Here is a 17,289-nt window from a genome sequence, read left to right on the forward strand (position 1 = left end):
TTTTTTTTTTTAAACAGCTTAACTCAAAGACAACAGGGCACTTCCCTGACAGGTTGGTGAAGTCTCAGGCAGAGGCATCAGTGACCCTGAGGGAGCCAGTCCCCTGGCTCTCATGACCTCCGGCTGGCCAAGGACAACACCAACCAAGGGTTTCCAACCCCCCAGTTGCTCTGCTCCACCTGAGGGATGGTCTACAAAGGAGCCTAACACCTCAGGGAGCCTTCAAAAACTTCAGAAACCACTTCTCTCTCTCAATTTAAATTTGGTCAGACTGCAGGTTTGCACCTCTACCATTTGCTGAAGACAAATACTGAGGGAATGTAGGTGGCATTCTTCGTTATGTAGCAGTGCCTCAAGGTTTTGTTCTCTGCCTCCATCTGCTGGTAGGGATGCATAAACCCACTTGTCTGGACTGATCTGAGTATGTACAGGAATTCATCACAGAAAGGGTAATGGATACATGGAAGTGGTGGAGACAAACAATATCTGAATTCAAGAAAGCATAGGATAAACCCAGAAGATCTGAGGGAGTGATGGCAATTGTGAAACTAAATTAGTTGGGTAGATAGACCATATGATCTTTTTCTGCCATCATGGTTCTATGTAGTTCAGCCAATTTGGTTTGGGGACACATTAAAGTTCCTTCTGAGAAACTCCTGACAAATTAAAAAGTCATAGGATAGAAAGCAGTGTCCAATTGAGGACTGGTAACTGGTTAAAAGACAAGAAAAAGTAGGTCTAACTGGTCAGTTTTCTTAATCGAGAAAGGTCAATAGTGGAGTGTCTCAGGACCGGTGATGTAACAAACAACCTGAAAAAGGAATTAGTGAGGTGATCAAATTTGCAAATGATTATTCAGAGTTGTTAACACACAAGTGGATTGTGATGAACTGCAGAAGGACCTTGTTTCTTTGGGCATGCAAATGGCAGACGAAGCATGTCAACAGAAAGACCATATAGCCTAATTTGCCCATCTAGACCAACTACTTTACAATCCCGACCACTCACTTAGAGATCCCCTGTATTTATCCCGTGCTTTCTTGAATTCAGATAATGTTCTTATCTCCACCACCACCAAGGGGAGTTGTTCCATGCATCTTACCTTTTCTGTAAAGAAATATTTCCTTAAATTACTTGAGTCCACCAGCTTTCATTATTATTCCTCATTCTAGAGCCTCCTTTCCATTGAAAAATGCTCACCTCCTGTGCATGGAAACCTTTGAGATGTTTAAATCTCTCTCATATCTCCCCTCTCTCGCCTTTCATCTAGGATGTTCATGTTCAGATCTTTAAGTCTGTACCCATATGAAATTGTGTGGACAGTTGCAAACTGATGCTCACAGGGAAAAATAATTATGGTTACAAAATGCTGGCTTCTCTATTAGGAGTCGCCACCCAGGAAAAGGAGCTTAGTCTTTGTGAATGGTATTTTGAAATCCTCATCTTCAGTGTTCAGCAGTGGTCAAAAAAGCAAACAAAACATTAGGAATGATTCAGAACAGAATGGAGAATTAAATGGAGAATACCATAATGGCTCTATCAATCTATGGTGCGACCTCACCGGAGTACGGTGTGTGGTTCTGGTCACCCCATCTCAAAAAAGACATATCAGAACTAGAAAAGGTATAAAGAAGGGCAACAACAATTATAAAGGAGATCGAACATCTCCTTTATCAAAAGGCTAAAGGAATTGGAGAAGAGGCGTCAGAGGGGATATGATAAGAGGTTTTTAAAATCTTGAGGGAGTGAATAGGTAAACAGAGGATGGTTATTTATTCTATCAAATAGTTTCATGGTGTGTCCCCTAGACAGCAGATTTAAAACAAATTGGAGAAAGTACTTTTCCTCTCAGCCAACAATCAAGCTGTGGAACGTGTTTGCCAGAGGATGTGATCAAGGCATCTAGTACAGCTGCATTAACAGGGATTTGGATAAGTTCATGGAGGAAAAGCCATTAACCATTATTAGCCAGACTTAGGAAAGCCACTGCTTATCCCTGGAAGTGAACAAGGAATGAATCAACTTTCTGGGATCTGCCAGGTAATTTTGACCCAGAATGGCTACTGTCTGAGAGAAGATGCTGGACTTGGTAGAAATTCGTTTGACTCAGCATGGCTTATGTTAAAAGCTACCAGGACTCAAATCACTGCCACAGGCCATAGTCTGCCCATCTATCTTAGATTATCCTTACCACAATGTGCTCCATGTGGTTGGGGCACATCCAGCGACCAGCAGGCATGGCAGTGAGGGGTGGTTCTAAGCAATCCATATGGAACAGAAGCGGGCAGTAATCACACTGTATAAGAGGGGCCACTCGGCAGCTCCTAGGAGAAAGTTATTTAAAAATGATGGGTTTGTTCTAACATTCAAGGACAAGTGTTTCATATACATTTATATAAATTGTGTTTTGAGCTAACAAAACTTCTCTATCATACAGGTCCTATAGGTGTCTCAAAGCTACACCTATACGATCTATACTGCTGGCTGATAGATCCAAGAGCTTTCAGAACAAAGACCCAAAATGTTATGACCTAAGAACCAGTCTTCCCCCCTTTCCCCTGCAATATAAGAACCTCTGTTCCACATGAATATGAAGAACAGTGTCTGGTGATCAAGTCATGCTGTTGCTACACTATTCAAAATCCTGCAAGGTGTTCAAGTTCTCTGACCAGTCTTGTAAAAAGGCATCTCCTAATCAGCTTATGGTTTGGGTTATGTCATGTCAGACAACCCTTCCACCACCACCACCGTCAGAATTCAGCTCCTTCCTTACCACTTACATTTCAACTTTAGAATTAGAACTTCCTAGAATAATTCCATTTCATCCTAATTCCAGCTTTGTGGCATTCAGTAAGCCAGTCTCTGACCTAGTTTAATCTGATGCAACCTTTGGCAGGCTACCGTTTTCCACGATTTTACTGTCTTCTGAATCTTGTGCAGTGTTGTATAACAAACTTCACATTTTAGCATGCTGAGAAGTGTTCCAGAAGCCGCTATGCATGCCCACTAAGCTTGGCCTGTTGAATCATGGCTTAGAATTGTTCATAGCCAGAGAGACAAGGGCAAGGATAGATGGAAGACCGACAGCTCCTCACCTGTTGCAGGTGAAGCAGACTTTAACAGGCAAAGGAACCAGCCCATTGTGATCCAACTCATGTTGTGGTTTCTTTACATTCTTCCCCGTTTCCTCCTTCCTCCTCCTTTTACTAGTGCCTGAAAAATAAATAAAAGCCCTGTATTAATTTCCAGCATGTTTATATCACTGCTTCCCACCTCACAAGAAAGCCAGTTTCAGCTTTATCATAAGCTAGTGTTTACCTATTCCCTTCAAATCATCACTATGCTGTAAAGATCAGCGATGCTTAATTGTTTGTTATAAGTTTAATGAAAGTTTTCAGTTTGGCATATTAAATTTTATTCAACAAATTAAAGTAAATTATAGATATTAAGAAGCCATAGGACCTGATTTACTAGGCTCCCCCCCCCCCTCCATAGACACAAAGGGAGAAAAGGCTTAGTAAATCAGTCACTAAAGTAAACTAAAATCAATTTAAAGATAAAATGCAACTCTAGTGTCCAGGCACATTTAAGCACACAAGACCACCAGATATCCGCTGCACTGTGAATCTGACTCAAAGCCCTCCTGGCTGGGGCTGCTGTTCCATTTGAAGAACCTTCTGCTCTCCCTGGCAAAACAAGTGAACTGTATTCATACTACAATTTAACAACTGTAAAAACCAGTAAGGTGCAGCTAAAACTTGAGATATCTGAAACCAGTCTTGCCATAAGCTTTTCCATTTCAAGTGCACAATTCAGTAAGGACGGACTCTATTTTGGCTGCTGCAGTAAGATCAGCATAATCTCAGAGATTCTAGCATAAGGAAACAGCACTGTACAGAAGGCCAGAGATGTGGTTAAAGCAAGTTTGCTGATCTGTATAAAGCAGACTGACTTTCTGTAGGCAGCAGGATGAATTAGCCATTACGCACGGTTGACATCATCTGATGGTACCAACAAGACCTAACCCTCAGAGTTCAGTAAAGACTCTGAGCATGTGCAGGAGCTCTCAATTCTCGCATGCTCCCTAGTGAGCCCCTCTGTCTCTTCCCAGTTTAAAACTTTATCAAGACAGTTGATTCTCCGGGGAGGTAGGTGGGTATTAAGAAAAGCTAACTCATCCTGCTTTCTAGAGAACCCCGTTTACAGTTAAGTAAACGTTTTCTCAGTTAACAAGGACACATGAATTAGCCATCACACAGGAGGAGTCCCAAGCTGAGGCTTCTACTGCAGAAGCATTTACTTAAAGACAACCCAGCTCACCAAGTAGACAGTGGACTACTGGGTAAACAGATTTCACAGAACTGTCTCCTTGGGACAAGCTTCCAGACAATAGTGGGACATGTAGGTGTACAAACATGACCAAGTAGCAGTTTTACAAATGTTTCCAATGAGGGGCCCTGAGATGAGCCACTGAAGTCACTAGAACTCATTTGAAGAGCCCTGACAGCATCTGTAGTTTTTGGCCAGCGAGTGCATAACAGTATGTGATACAGTTCACTAGCCAACTGGACAGAATTCATTTGGCAGCTGCCATTTCCAATCAAAGGACAGAAACAGTTAAGAAGCTTGATGGGGAGACAGAGTTCTCTTTAGGTAATGCCAGGGCTCTTTTACAATCCAAGAAGTGAACAGCCCATTCTCCTTTGCATGCATGTGGTCTTGTAAAGAATGTAGGTAAGCACAATAGCTTAATGTGGAACAGACGCCATTTTCAAAGGACCTTGGGAAAAGTTTGTAGAAGCACCCTATTGTGAAAAAAAACTGCAGGTATGGCAAATATGAATTCAAAGCCTTTAGTTCAATTATTCTTCATGTCAAAGTGACAGGTCATGAGAAGTCAAAAACTTTCCAGTAAACAAAGCTTCAAAATCCACAAACAAGTATGAAAAGGAGGTTTTGTAAGTTTAGCTAGAATCAGAGGTCCCAAGGTACCGGAGATCTACTGACCGGAGGTTTGGAATGCCAGACTTTTCATGAATTTTGATATCAGGGAATAGAGTCCCTTCCACTTGCTAGTGATATACCACGACGACAGATGAATTTTGAAGAGGTGCTCTTGCCCGAGGACGAGAGGCAGAACAGGGAATAAAGAAAGTCTCTTGGGCCACACAAGAAGGGATCCAGCTGATTGGACTTACACCAAGACAAGCCTCTTCCATTTGAACCCATAGAATCTTCTGGTTGAAGGTTTCCTGGCCAAAATTAGAATATCCTCCACCTCTTTTGGCAGGACCAAGGTGGAGACTACCATGTATTCAACATCCATGCCATGAGGGACAATGATGGCAGAGCTAGTGTGTAAATTAGCAACTGAACTGACAGATGGATGAGAATGGGTACTACACTTGTCATGGCCCAGCTGGTGCTACACGGATTACTGCCTTGTCTCGAAATTCCTCCTAGACAGTCCTGGTGATTAGAGGCATCTGTAGTTAAGCAGACCAATGCTCCAGTCTAGCACAAAAGCGTCAGGAGCTAACCTGCAGCTGGCTACGATGCAAAGAGAAGAACTTTTACCTTTGTCGTCTTCTGAAGTGAACAGATCGATCACTGGTTTTCCCTTGTGACTGAAAAAGTCGGCCATGATCTCTGGATTTAGAGACCACTTGTGCAGCTGCAACTCTCTGCTGAGGTGGTCCAACATCATGTTCTGGATTCCCCGAAGGTAGAAAATCTGGAGATAAGCATTATGTTGTCTGCCTATGACCAGATTCAGAGAGCTTTCTGGCAGGAGGCGTAAGAGCCAATACTTCCCTGTTTGCCTGTCTGGATCAAGACTATTTTCTGAAAGAAGGTTGTCATGTTATGTTATTGACTATTTATATACCATCAATCTGGAGTACAAAATTGGCGGTTTACAGTAGAGTTAAAATACAAATACATGGCATATAATTAAAATCATACATTAAAATCTAAGTATAATCTGAATCGAAAAATAAGATAATAATCAAATTTCAAGCTATATTTCATCTTTTTTTTACCTTAACTGCTATCCTTTATCCAAGACCTTGCAGCTCCAAGTGGTTGATTTGCAGAAGACACACAGAGGGTCCACAATCCTTGGATCCACACCACATTGGCATAGACTCCCATCACTTGGACAAAGTCACTTGATGTGTGGAAAATGCAAATGAGACCCCCTATTTTTAGAACTTTTGGACTCAAATATATCACTGAAGATACTCTCATCCCGGGCATGTTAGATCTGGTAGGATAATGGCTTAGAGAGATGACCCCCACTGGCTTCAGAGGCCCACATGTATAGACGAGTAAAAGAAAAACATGTGTACCCTAGCTTCCATGTATCCAACAACAACGAGAACAGACCTTGCTAATGTTCAGTCCTGGTAAAGGAGAGACCTTACCAGGCCCATCAACAATGCAGCTCTTTCAATGAGGAGAAATGCTTTTTCAAGAACGAGTCTATCCAGACTCCTATAAACTGCATTTTTGAGCTGGGATGGAGGTTTGACTTAGCAAAGTTGACCAGGAAACCCAGGGGATTGGAGGAGCTATATGGTCTTTTCAAGGACTCCAGTACTCCTGATAAGGTTGGATGTATCACTAGCCAATTGTCCAGGTATGGAGCCGCACAGATTCCATAACTACAAAGCTGTACCACTGCTACCCAAGGCATTGTTAACATCTTCTAGACTAAAGAGAAGCCAAAGGGGATTATCTCGTATGGGTAGTATGGTTCCTTCACCACAAACCTGAGGAATTTCCAATGGGCGGAGTGAATGGGAATAGGCAACATAAGGATCTTTCAGATAAAGAGCACACCTCCATTCCCTCTATTAAATGAAGGGGGAATTGTCTGGAGGAAATTCATCTTGTACACCAACAACCTGTTCAGTTTCTGCAAGTCCAGAATAGATCTTAAACCTTCTAAATTCTTAAGATCAGTAAATACCTGGAAGAGAAACCCTGATCACACTCCTAAGGAAGGACAGGCTCAGTCACCCTCTGCTGAAAGAGCAACTTCATTTCCAGTTGGGAAGAATGAAAAGGGCCAAAGGGCAAGAGAAGAATAAGTGGTAGCTATGCTCCACAATTCTCATTCTGGAAGGAAGGATTAAACCCTTATCCCAACTAGAGGACATGGCTAGGTTAGTCTCAAAGCTATCAAAAAGTGGTTCCCAGCTTAGGCTGCATCTACTGCTGAGCCCTGGGCTAATTATTTCCCTTCGTTGACTTCTGAATGGCAGCTGCTGTTGAAGAGCAAAAGCAGTTAAATGATGCTGAAAGGAGAAGAATGGACTTTAAAGGAGAAATACTGTGCATGTCTTCTTGGAGGCCACATATACTTGCAACCATGCAAGCTGCCAGAGTCCTATCAAAGTAGCCAAGGTTTTGGCCACAGTACTTAAAGCTTTGTAAACAGAACAAATGAGGTGCTACACTGCTTGGAAAACGTCTGCCTGTTTAGGATCTGTCGAATCCAAAGGCTTCAGCTTTTGCACACATTTATGGAGCTACTGCATCATGTAGAGCTGATAAACTGCAATCCAGGTGCTCAGCATAGATCCTGGAAACCATACTCCCCTCCCCAAATACTTCCAACACATTTCTATCCTTCCAAGACCATTCTGGAGTGATCATAAATGTACTTAGCACAATTCAACACTGACTCCACCACTACTGAGTTGGAAGACCTTTGTACCCTGTATTTTAAATCCAGCTTCTGGGCCACCAGCAGGCACAATGTCAGCACCTTCCACACCCTCTTCTAGAGGTCCTTAAGTTGTGACCCAGGGTAGCCAGAGAATCTGCAAAGACTTAAGACAACCAAAGACATCTGTCCTTGAGTCCATTTCCTTCCTGATACTAACAGCATCTTCACAGCTTATCTAAGAGGATCTTAGTAGCAAAGATCCTCCTGAAGAGAAATATGCTGGGACAAGTCTGGCAATGGATCTGAAAGACCATGAGAGATCACTGAGCCACAATCCCAAAGATGAGGACAACTGAGGAGTCTTCCACTGATCTGAGGGGAAATATTTGCTAAGAACTTAGAATAAGTCCATGTCACCCCCTTCTGATTGTATGGGAACTCCCCTGGAGAAGGAGAATCCACCACTTTATTGGGAAAATATCACACAACTCTGGAAGCTTTTGAGGAGATATATGCATTTGTAAGGGTTATTTGAAATAACCACTATATGGGAATATTTCCTCCACCTTGGACAGAGAAGGCTTTCAAGTTTCCCTCTGGTCTTCAGGGAATAAGGAGGCAAAGAAAGTCTTCACCAGCTCTGACAGCTGGGCCCCTACCAGGTGGAGTTTGAGGCGTATCATCTTCCAAAAAAACCCAAACAAACCAGATCAGTTCATCATCGCTAAGGTAGCTTGTACCACCGTGAAGGAACTCTGCACTGTAGCAGTTATCCTTGCCATAACAGCAGCCAGCTCTAAGGCCCTCTGTGCCAACTGCACTATTACTTCCCATCGATCAGTGCGCCTTGGACCATGGACAGCTCCAGTTCTACCTCCTGAGACGACCCAGCTTAAGTAGTAGGATTCCTGAGCTTATGTGAAACACTCTGCTCAATATTTCCAACACTTTGTCATGCTACACAGAGAATAGATAGACTTATTTAAAATATTTATTACTTGCTCTAAAATCCTAGGCAAGTCACAGCATACAAATGGAGTGTGAGCTCTGCACAAAGAGCATTAATGTTGCAGAGTCTGGGAAGAACAAGTGACTCAGTGCCATGGAAATCTTCTGTATCATGAAGGATGAAAGGACCCACACAAATAAGGCTATCTTCTGCCTCAGATTGATAAGGGGTCCACATTGGCAGAACCCTATGCAGATGGTCTATGGCTCTGAAAGGGGACAGCATTGAAGGGAGTCCTGTGTGTCATTTGGATGCTCTTCTTGGCACCTCACCGAAAGCCATAGGTTCTTCACCACGCTTAGCTCCTGACTTGAGGCAGATTTGAAAACCAACATCATGGGAATGGGGGAAGGTATGTTGATCTCCTGTGCTTGTGGGATTGAGAAGAGGAAGAATCTCGATTCAACTTCCTACATTGAGATTTGTATGACATTTCTCACTCCTGGATGAGGAACGGGTCTGCCACCCAGCCTCATGCTGTGGCTTCAGGCTCTTCATCTTCCAGGCATGGTGTTGTAGAACTCTGGGGCAAATCCGACCACAGCTGTAAAAGCTGGAGAAGTCATGGTCTGGGCACAGGCAGTGATAACAGACTGCATGCATATTCATGATGGACATTTGGCACCCACAGATACAGGCCTTGAAGCCAAGGGACTATGGCCTTTTTGGCCATAAACTTTTCCATACTCGTCTCCCTCTACACTTTTTTTTTTTTTTAAAGATAAAACTTAAGGTTTGTTTGAGGAACTGCTGAGCAATAAGGCTAGTAAAATAAGGCACAATACCAAAAGTTGAAAAGTTTTAACAGACTGGGACATGTCTGTCCAGTAGTTCTGACCAAGGAAGACTGAGTAGCTCATGAGGCAACACACATGCAGAATTCCCAAACATACTCAGTAAAATCTTTACTGAACTCTAAGATCTGGATCCAATGACAGCACTGCAGGATGACCTCACTCACACGTAATGGCTAATTCATACCTACTTGCTGACAGAGAACCCATGCTTCAACATGAGAAGGGTAAACAGCAGGGCTGCTGCACCTAAAGAGATCACTCAAAAAATAGTAGACAAGGATCTAGACTTGTCCATAGAGGCCTGGGATAAAAGTGGCTCTCCTTTAGTAGTGGCTCCTTGGCAATCTATAAATGAACAAGCACTAGAGAGCAATTACATATTAGAACTCAATACTTTTTCAACTGGGCTGAAACAGGGGCTGAAAGTACTGTGGTGCACATCAGCCCTGCAGGGTATAAGCCAAGCCCTCTCACCTGGAAGTGCTGTAGTACACGTCAACTCATTTGGTAGCTGGAACTGGGTGGGGTTTCTTTCCATGGCTGCTGCTATTAGCAGCTCAAAGGGCCTCTTCAGCTGGGGTTGCCCATATTCTGTTTCCAGGACTGTTGGCTCATCGTCCACATCAATGAGATCCTCATCCATATCATTCTGTTCAGAGTTAGGGGTTTCAGTGCTGGCACTGGAAGTGGGAGTACCAGGTCGGCTCGCTCTCCGTTCTAAGATTCTTGAATGGGTGAAGGCCCGGATGCTACTGGCTGTGCGATCAGACAGATCCACGTCATTAGTGGGAGAGATGGTTCTTCTCCCAGATCTGTCAACCAGTCCATTGACCTGACCAAGCTCTCTCTTTCTGGTCTCGTTTCTGCATGACAAAGGAAAATGCTCAGCACGCACGTCTTGAGAAAAGACAGAAAAAAAAAAGCACTTTACATCCCACATTAAAACAAACTAGTCCATGCTTTTACCTACATGCCTAAAAGAGGCATGCAAGAAGCTCACACAATTTACTGACACTCCTAACAGATTGCACAGATCACTTCTGCCCCTCTTAGATCAGGGGACTGCAACCTTGGAACTTCCTTCACCTACTGGTTCATAGAATGGTACAAAAATTCTTGACAGTGGTGATCTCTTTACAACAGAAGAGCCTCATGCTTTTGAATATATAACCTAGTTTCTAATTTTTTTTTTTTTTTTATTAGGAAGTTACCTTTCTGCGGATAGTGTCAGCGATGACAGATCCATTCTCCTGGTGGCAGCATCTCTTCGCTCAGTGGAGGGTTACTAAAGAGTAAGAAAAGACCAAACATCATTTAAGGCACCAGGGTATACTGGGAAAGGCAAACTTACATCAGGGCATGGACAGGCTTCATATAGACTGCATTTCCTATACCAGCCTTCGTAGCAAGCTCTGAGAAGCAACTTTAATTCCACTTTACATCTCTGCTAGTATATGCCTTACAATGATAAAGTGAGTTTGCTTACCATAAACAGGGTTCCCTGTACAGAGCAGGATGAATTAGCCGAACAGATCCCTTTCTCTTAGTTCATACAACTTTGCTCTTCTGAGCATATGGGGGGAGTTTATCTTTAGCTACACAGTCTAATCTCCAGGTAGGATTATTAAGCATGGTCAATTTATCCTCCTGTCTTTCAGAGAAGCCCATTTTATATATAGTAAGCAAACTCACTTTCTCCAAAGACAAGCAGGGTTTGAATTAGCCATAATTACATGAGGATTTCCAAGCGAGGACTTACTGACTCACCTGTGGAGAATGGACTAATCTGAAAATAGGTTACTCAAAACTGCTTGTCCAAGTTTACTATCACACTCTGAAAGGTTGTTCAGATAGTAGTGGACTTGACAGTGTGCAGCCTGTGGATGTCTGATGGGGACAGTTCCGAGATGAGCCAGAGAGGCCACCATGGCCTACGCTTAATGGACTTTTACCAGCTCTAATCTGGAGACAAGCCAGGTTACAGCAACGTGCAATGCAGTCTGCTAACCAATTGGACAAGAGTATGTTTAGCTACTGCTTTCCTCATCCTATTGGGGATAGACAAAAAATGAAGCTTGAAATATGGAGGAGTCCTTCACAGGTAATAAAACTATAGCCCTCTTACAGTATATATGAAGGGCTCTCACACCTGTTGGCATGCAGCTTTTGGGAAAATGTTGGTAAGAAACTGCTTGATTTACATGAAAAGCGGACTCAACTTTCAGAAGAAGTTTTTGGGAGAACGTGTAGTATCACTCCTATTGTGAAAAAAACTGCATATAAGGAAAGTAAAAGACCAGGACTTTGTAACTTGCTGACTTTCTCACTGAAGTGATTGCCACTAAAATCTCAGTAGTACAGGCTATGGTTCAATGTTTCAGGAATTGTTGCAGAACCATATCAAGATGCCACAGATCTGCAGGTTTGGAGATTGGGGTCTTAATATGCCATAACCTCTTTATGACTTTGAGACCAATGGGTGAATGGAATTGAGTTTCCATCTACACAGGGGTGATAAGCTGCAACAGCACTTAAGTGAACCTTCACGAAGATATATTCAGACCTGAGGAATACAGTACTGAGGATACTTAGGATGGCAAGTAGAAGGATTTAAAAATGATTGGTACCAATCAAATATTTTCCATTTATAAAAGCATATATCTGATGGTTTTCTTGTGTCTGATGAATTGTACAAAGATATTTAAGGTAATGCTGAAGACCTCTTTTCAGGCTAGCATTTAAGTTGCAGAGGGATCTCTATTTGTAATGTTTATGATTTTTATTGTGGTTTTTATGAATTATGTATGTTTCATTGTTCATCACCTAGGGTTTTGGTATGGGTGGTAATAAATTAATAAAAAAAACAAACAAAAAAACCCCCCAATCAAGATGTTCGCCACCTCCTTGAGTAGTGCCCTTGGAGAGATTAACACAAGCACTCAATCCCCACGTCGTACATTTGAGAAGGTTAGGCACGATGGTGAGGTAACCAATGAAATTGGAGATGAACAAAGTCTAACCAGGTAAGAGACCCACACCAAGGTAATGAGGAACCTACTCTGTTTGATCCTGAATTACCTTTTGATGTATCCTAGTTACTAAAGCTAGTGACAAAAGTGTACAAGACCACCAACATTCCTTTTGAGCAGAAAAGTTTCCTGTGTGAGAATGGAACACTCCATTTTGAGTTATGACACAACCAGGTCCATAGTTGGCTGACTTCAAAGGGAGAATAGGCTGTTTGCCACTTCCCATTTTAATAACAGGACCACTCGTGGTTGAAAATCAGGAGGCAGTCGACCAGTGTGTTGACAGTCCCGGGAGGTACATTGCCGGAGGGTAGGCTCTGTGACCAAAAATCCGTGCCCACACTTTTTGGGCCTCCTAACAGAATCCAGGATCCTGTTTCTAACTTGTTTACATAAAACATTGTCACTTGATTTGTCCTGTCTGGATTAGAATCCGCTTGCTTTGCAGCAAGTGAATAAAACGTTCAGAGCATAAATTCTTAGGGTCCAACAATTTATCTGATGGTAGTGCTCCAAACACCACATCCCTCGAGTTAATAGGGTCCCGTTATTGCACTCCAACCCACACTGTGTTACTTGATATGGAAAGGCAGACTATTGTGAGAACTTCCAGCCTCAACCACCATTGAAGGGATTACTGTAAAGTCACTGGTACCCTGATAGGATGCAACAAGGGCCAAAATGTCCACTGAAGAGGCCTCATATGAAGGCAAGCAAACTGTACCATGTGGACAGTAGCTGTCATGGTACAGAGGATGACTTGAATTGAGTACGCTGTGGATAGAGTTTGGTGTACAAAACTTTGTACCAGAGTAGATAGGTGCGTTGCCCTGTCTTCTGGAAGGAATGACTTTTCCCTGATTAAGTCTATCCAGGCCCCAATAATTGGATCCTAAGTTGGAGCTAGGTTCGAGTTACTGAAATTGATGACAAACCCCAGAGACTATAGAAACTATCATTTCGCCTAGCGATGTTAAGGCTTCTGTCCTGGAGTGACATGTCACTAGCCAGTCATCCAGGTAGGGGAAAACTGATATGCACTGACAAAGGTGTCCCACTATTGAGCGTTTCATGATTACTCTTGGAGCTGCTGATAGGACAAACAGCCTTGCCTGGATCTGAGGTATTGCCAAATGAGACAGGTGAACTGGGATATGGGCATAAGCTTCTTTTCAGGTCTGGAACATACATCCAGGTATATTCTGGATAACTGACAATAGTGTTGAGGGAGTTAATCTTAAAATTCTCTCTTCAGATGTATGTACTGTCTTACATCCAGGAGGGGTTTTAGACCCCCCCACGATCTCTTTGGGATATGAAAATATTGTGAGTAAAACCCTTTGCCATGTTCCAAGAGGGAATCATCTCTATTACCTGTTGAAGCAGCAGCGTGTCCATCTCAGAATGAAACGAAACTGGATTGAAGAAGCAAATGGTGCTGCCATGGTAGATGAGAGAAAAACAAGATACCCCACATTCCACAAACTTGAGGGACCAGACGGTCCCTGGTGAACATCTTCCACTCCTGAAGGAATAGTTTTAATTCTCCCTCTTACCAGGAAAGAGTGAGGCTTTAGCCTTGACAAAAACTGGGCCTTGCTTTCACTTAAGGCTGCTGGGTCATCTTAGACAAGTGCTGCTCATGTGATTGACCTCTAGGAGGAAATTGTGGGGCCCGGTAGCACCAATATATGTGGAAGGGACAACACTGAAGTATGCTTGTTTGTACAAGAAATATGGGCATCTTTATGCTGAGAGTTTATCAGCAGCAGTTGATAAAGACTGAAGACCACATGCTGTCCTTGATTTGCAACAGTCTCCTTGATCTTATCTCCAAAGCGGTAATCTCCCAAGTATGAAATGTCTGCCAACTTATCATGGACATCCTCTCATGACCCGCTAGCTTGCAGCCATGCAGGACCCAGTGGTGGCAGCTGAATCTCTCACTGTTCAAAGGACTCAAACCGAGTGAGAGAGGTGATATTCACACTCCTCTGCATCTAGGAATGTCTGGTGACAACCTCCATGTTCTTCACCCAGGGAATAGACAAAGGGGAGCAATTTTAGATCTAATTCTCAGTGAATGAGATTTGGTGAGAAAGGTAACTGATCATTATCATTATTGCAAAGCAGCCCCACCACAATTTTGAATTAATGACTGGAAGGGGGACAGTAAATAAATCCACAGCTCTAGCACTAAACTTTCAAAAGGGAAACAAAATAAAAAAAAGGTTATTAAAAAAAAAACCCCTGAAAGGTACAGCTATGAAGGTTAAGAGTATGAAACAGGTGTGGACATTGTTAAAAAAAAAAAAAACCATCTTAGAAGCACAATCCAGATGTATTCCATGCATTAATAAAGATGGAAGGAAGGCCAAACAATTGCCAGCATGGTTAAGTGGTGAAGCGAAAGAGGCTATTTAGCCAAAAGATTTTCATTCAAAAATTGGAAGAAGGGTCCATCAGAAGAAATTAAGATAAAGCATAAGCTAGCAAGTTAAATGTAAGACACTGATAAGAGGCTAGAGAATATGAAAAGAAAAGAAGTTTGCTATAGAGACAAAAACTCAAAACTTTTAAAATATCTCCGAAGCAGAAAGCCTACAAGGGAGTCAGATAGACCATTAGATGATCGAGGGGTTAAAAGGGGCATTTAGGGAAGCTAAAGCTATCGTGAAAAGGCTAAACAAATTCTTTGCTTTGATGTTTACTGAAGAGATGTTGGGAAGATACCCGTTCTGGAGACTGTTTAAAGGTGACGATTCAGATGAAATGAACCAAATCACAGCGAACCTGGAAGATGCAGTAGGCTAGACTGAAACTGAAGAGTAGTAAATCACCTGGAACACATGATATACAACCCAGGGTTCTCAAAGAACACAAAAACGAAGTTTCAGATCTATTACAATTCATTTGTAACCTATCATTAAAATGATCTGTTATACCTCCTAAGAGAATGGATGTTCAAATGAAGATGGAATTTAATGTGGACAAGTGCAGGGTGATGCATATAGGGAAAAATAACCCTTGCTATAGTTACACTATGTTAGGTTCCATATTAGGAGTTACCACTCAGGAAAAAGATCTAGGCAGCAGAGTGCATAGCTTGAAATCATCGGTTCAGTGTGCTGTGACTGTCAAAAAAAGCAAATAATGTTAGGAATTATTAGGAAGGCAATGGCGAATAAAACAGTGGATGTCATAATGCCTCTGTGGCGCTCCATAGTGAGACCACACCTTAAATATTGAGTGCAATTCTGGTCACTACATCTCAAAGACGATACAGTTGCACTGGAGAAAGTACAGAGAAGAGACACGAAAATGATAAAGGGTATGGAACAGCTCCCCTATGAGGAAAGGTTAAAGAGGTTAGGGCTATTCAGCATAGAGAAGAGATGGCTGAGGGGGATATGATAGAGGTCTACAAAATCACAAGAGGACTTGAACAGTTATTTTCTCTATACAATAGAAGGACTAGGGGGCATTCCATGAAGTTAGCAAGTAGCTCATTTAAAACAAATTGGAGAAAATTATTTGTCACTCAATGCATAATTAAGATCTGGAATTCTTTGCCAGATGATGTGGTTACAGCAGTTAGTGTAACTGGTTTAAAAAAATTTTTGGATAAGTTCCAAGAGGAGAAATTAATAAACTGCCATTAATCAATAAATAGTAGCTTGGGATCTATTTAGTAATTAGCTACTTGCTAGGTACTTGTAACTTGAATTGGCCACTGTTGGACACGGGATGCTGGGCTTGATGGACCCTTGGTCTGACCCAATATGGCATGTTTTATGTTCTTATGAGTCCATGACGGGTCTCATCTTATTCATGCAATTGTGCAAAAACTGCATCATATAGAAGTAGGTGGCTGGCAATCAGAGCATTAGACTTTGGATGAATTTTTCTACACCCCCCACTCCAAATGAGTCAAGTAGCCTTGGATCCTTCCTGGAGGGGTGACTGAATAAAACTATTATATTCACCTTCAAGTTATATTCTGCCATTATCAACTGACAGAAGTTGGACCACCCCAAAACCAGGTGATTATTGCACCCTATACTTCAGATCCAGTTTCCTTGCCATTGGTTTGAAGGTCTTTAAGAATTCTATGAGCTGGTAAGGCCACTGGCTCAGACGAAGTTTCCAGCACACAGAACAAACACATCCTTGTGAGGATCCTTAACATGTGAATGTTGAGCACGTTCCCTAGCTTATCAAGAAATATGAAGAATGACAAAGCTTCCAACAGAAAGGAATGCTCCAGTAGTTCTAGTGAAAGTCTAAAGGTATGCCTGGCGAGCCCTCTTTTGAATCAGATAAGGATGGGACACATGCACGATCCCGAACACCACGGAAACCTTGATGGTTCCAGAGGCAAAAAGTCCAGTGGAGCCAAGCCTTCTGTGCTTTTCCAAGGTTTCTGATGGAGCAGAATAGATAGCTGCTATACTGCAGTGTATGCAGTTGGGATTCCCCCCTTGAGGGAAGGGCTCTGTGAAATGGAAAACACTGGATGTAAAATCCCCTGGCTGTCACTGGTTGCTAATGATGTGAGGGTGGCTCTAAAACAACTCCATCTGATTAACTGGTTGGGTCCACTATGGTGGTATTGGGGGAAGATATATCCTTCTCCAAGACCATGATGAGATCATTACTCTAGGAGGCTTCTGACCTCCATGGACGGCCTCATACTGGATCTCCTGAGTCTGTCCTGATATGACAACTACAGGCAAGATGATGCAGATGGGATTAGAGGTTCCAATCACAGTATTTAGA

At 42.5% G+C, this 17,289-nt stretch overlaps 1 protein-coding gene across 2 annotated transcripts in view; it reads right to left on the reverse strand.

Annotated features, from left to right (window-relative positions):
- Positions 1–17,289, reverse strand: part of PHF12 (PHD finger protein 12) — a 78,713-nt gene that overhangs the window by 12,915 nt on the left and 48,509 nt on the right. The window contains exons 3-6 of one of the 2 annotated variants that reach the window (XM_029612083.1): positions 10,710–10,766; positions 9,956–10,359; positions 3,096–3,213; positions 2,192–2,324 (exon numbers count right to left, since the gene is read on the reverse strand). In XM_029612083.1, coding sequence (XP_029467943.1) covers positions 2,192–2,324; positions 3,096–3,213; positions 9,956–10,359; positions 10,710–10,766 — 712 coding nt within the window. Of the gene's footprint in view, positions 1–2,191; positions 2,325–3,095; positions 3,214–9,955; positions 10,360–10,692; positions 10,767–17,289 lie in introns of both variants that reach the window. The other variant, XM_029612082.1, reaches the window with a different exon arrangement.

This window comes from Rhinatrema bivittatum, chromosome 8 (assembly GCF_901001135.1).
Source record: "Rhinatrema bivittatum chromosome 8, aRhiBiv1.1, whole genome shotgun sequence".
NCBI lineage: Eukaryota > Metazoa > Chordata > Amphibia > Gymnophiona > Rhinatrematidae > Rhinatrema > Rhinatrema bivittatum.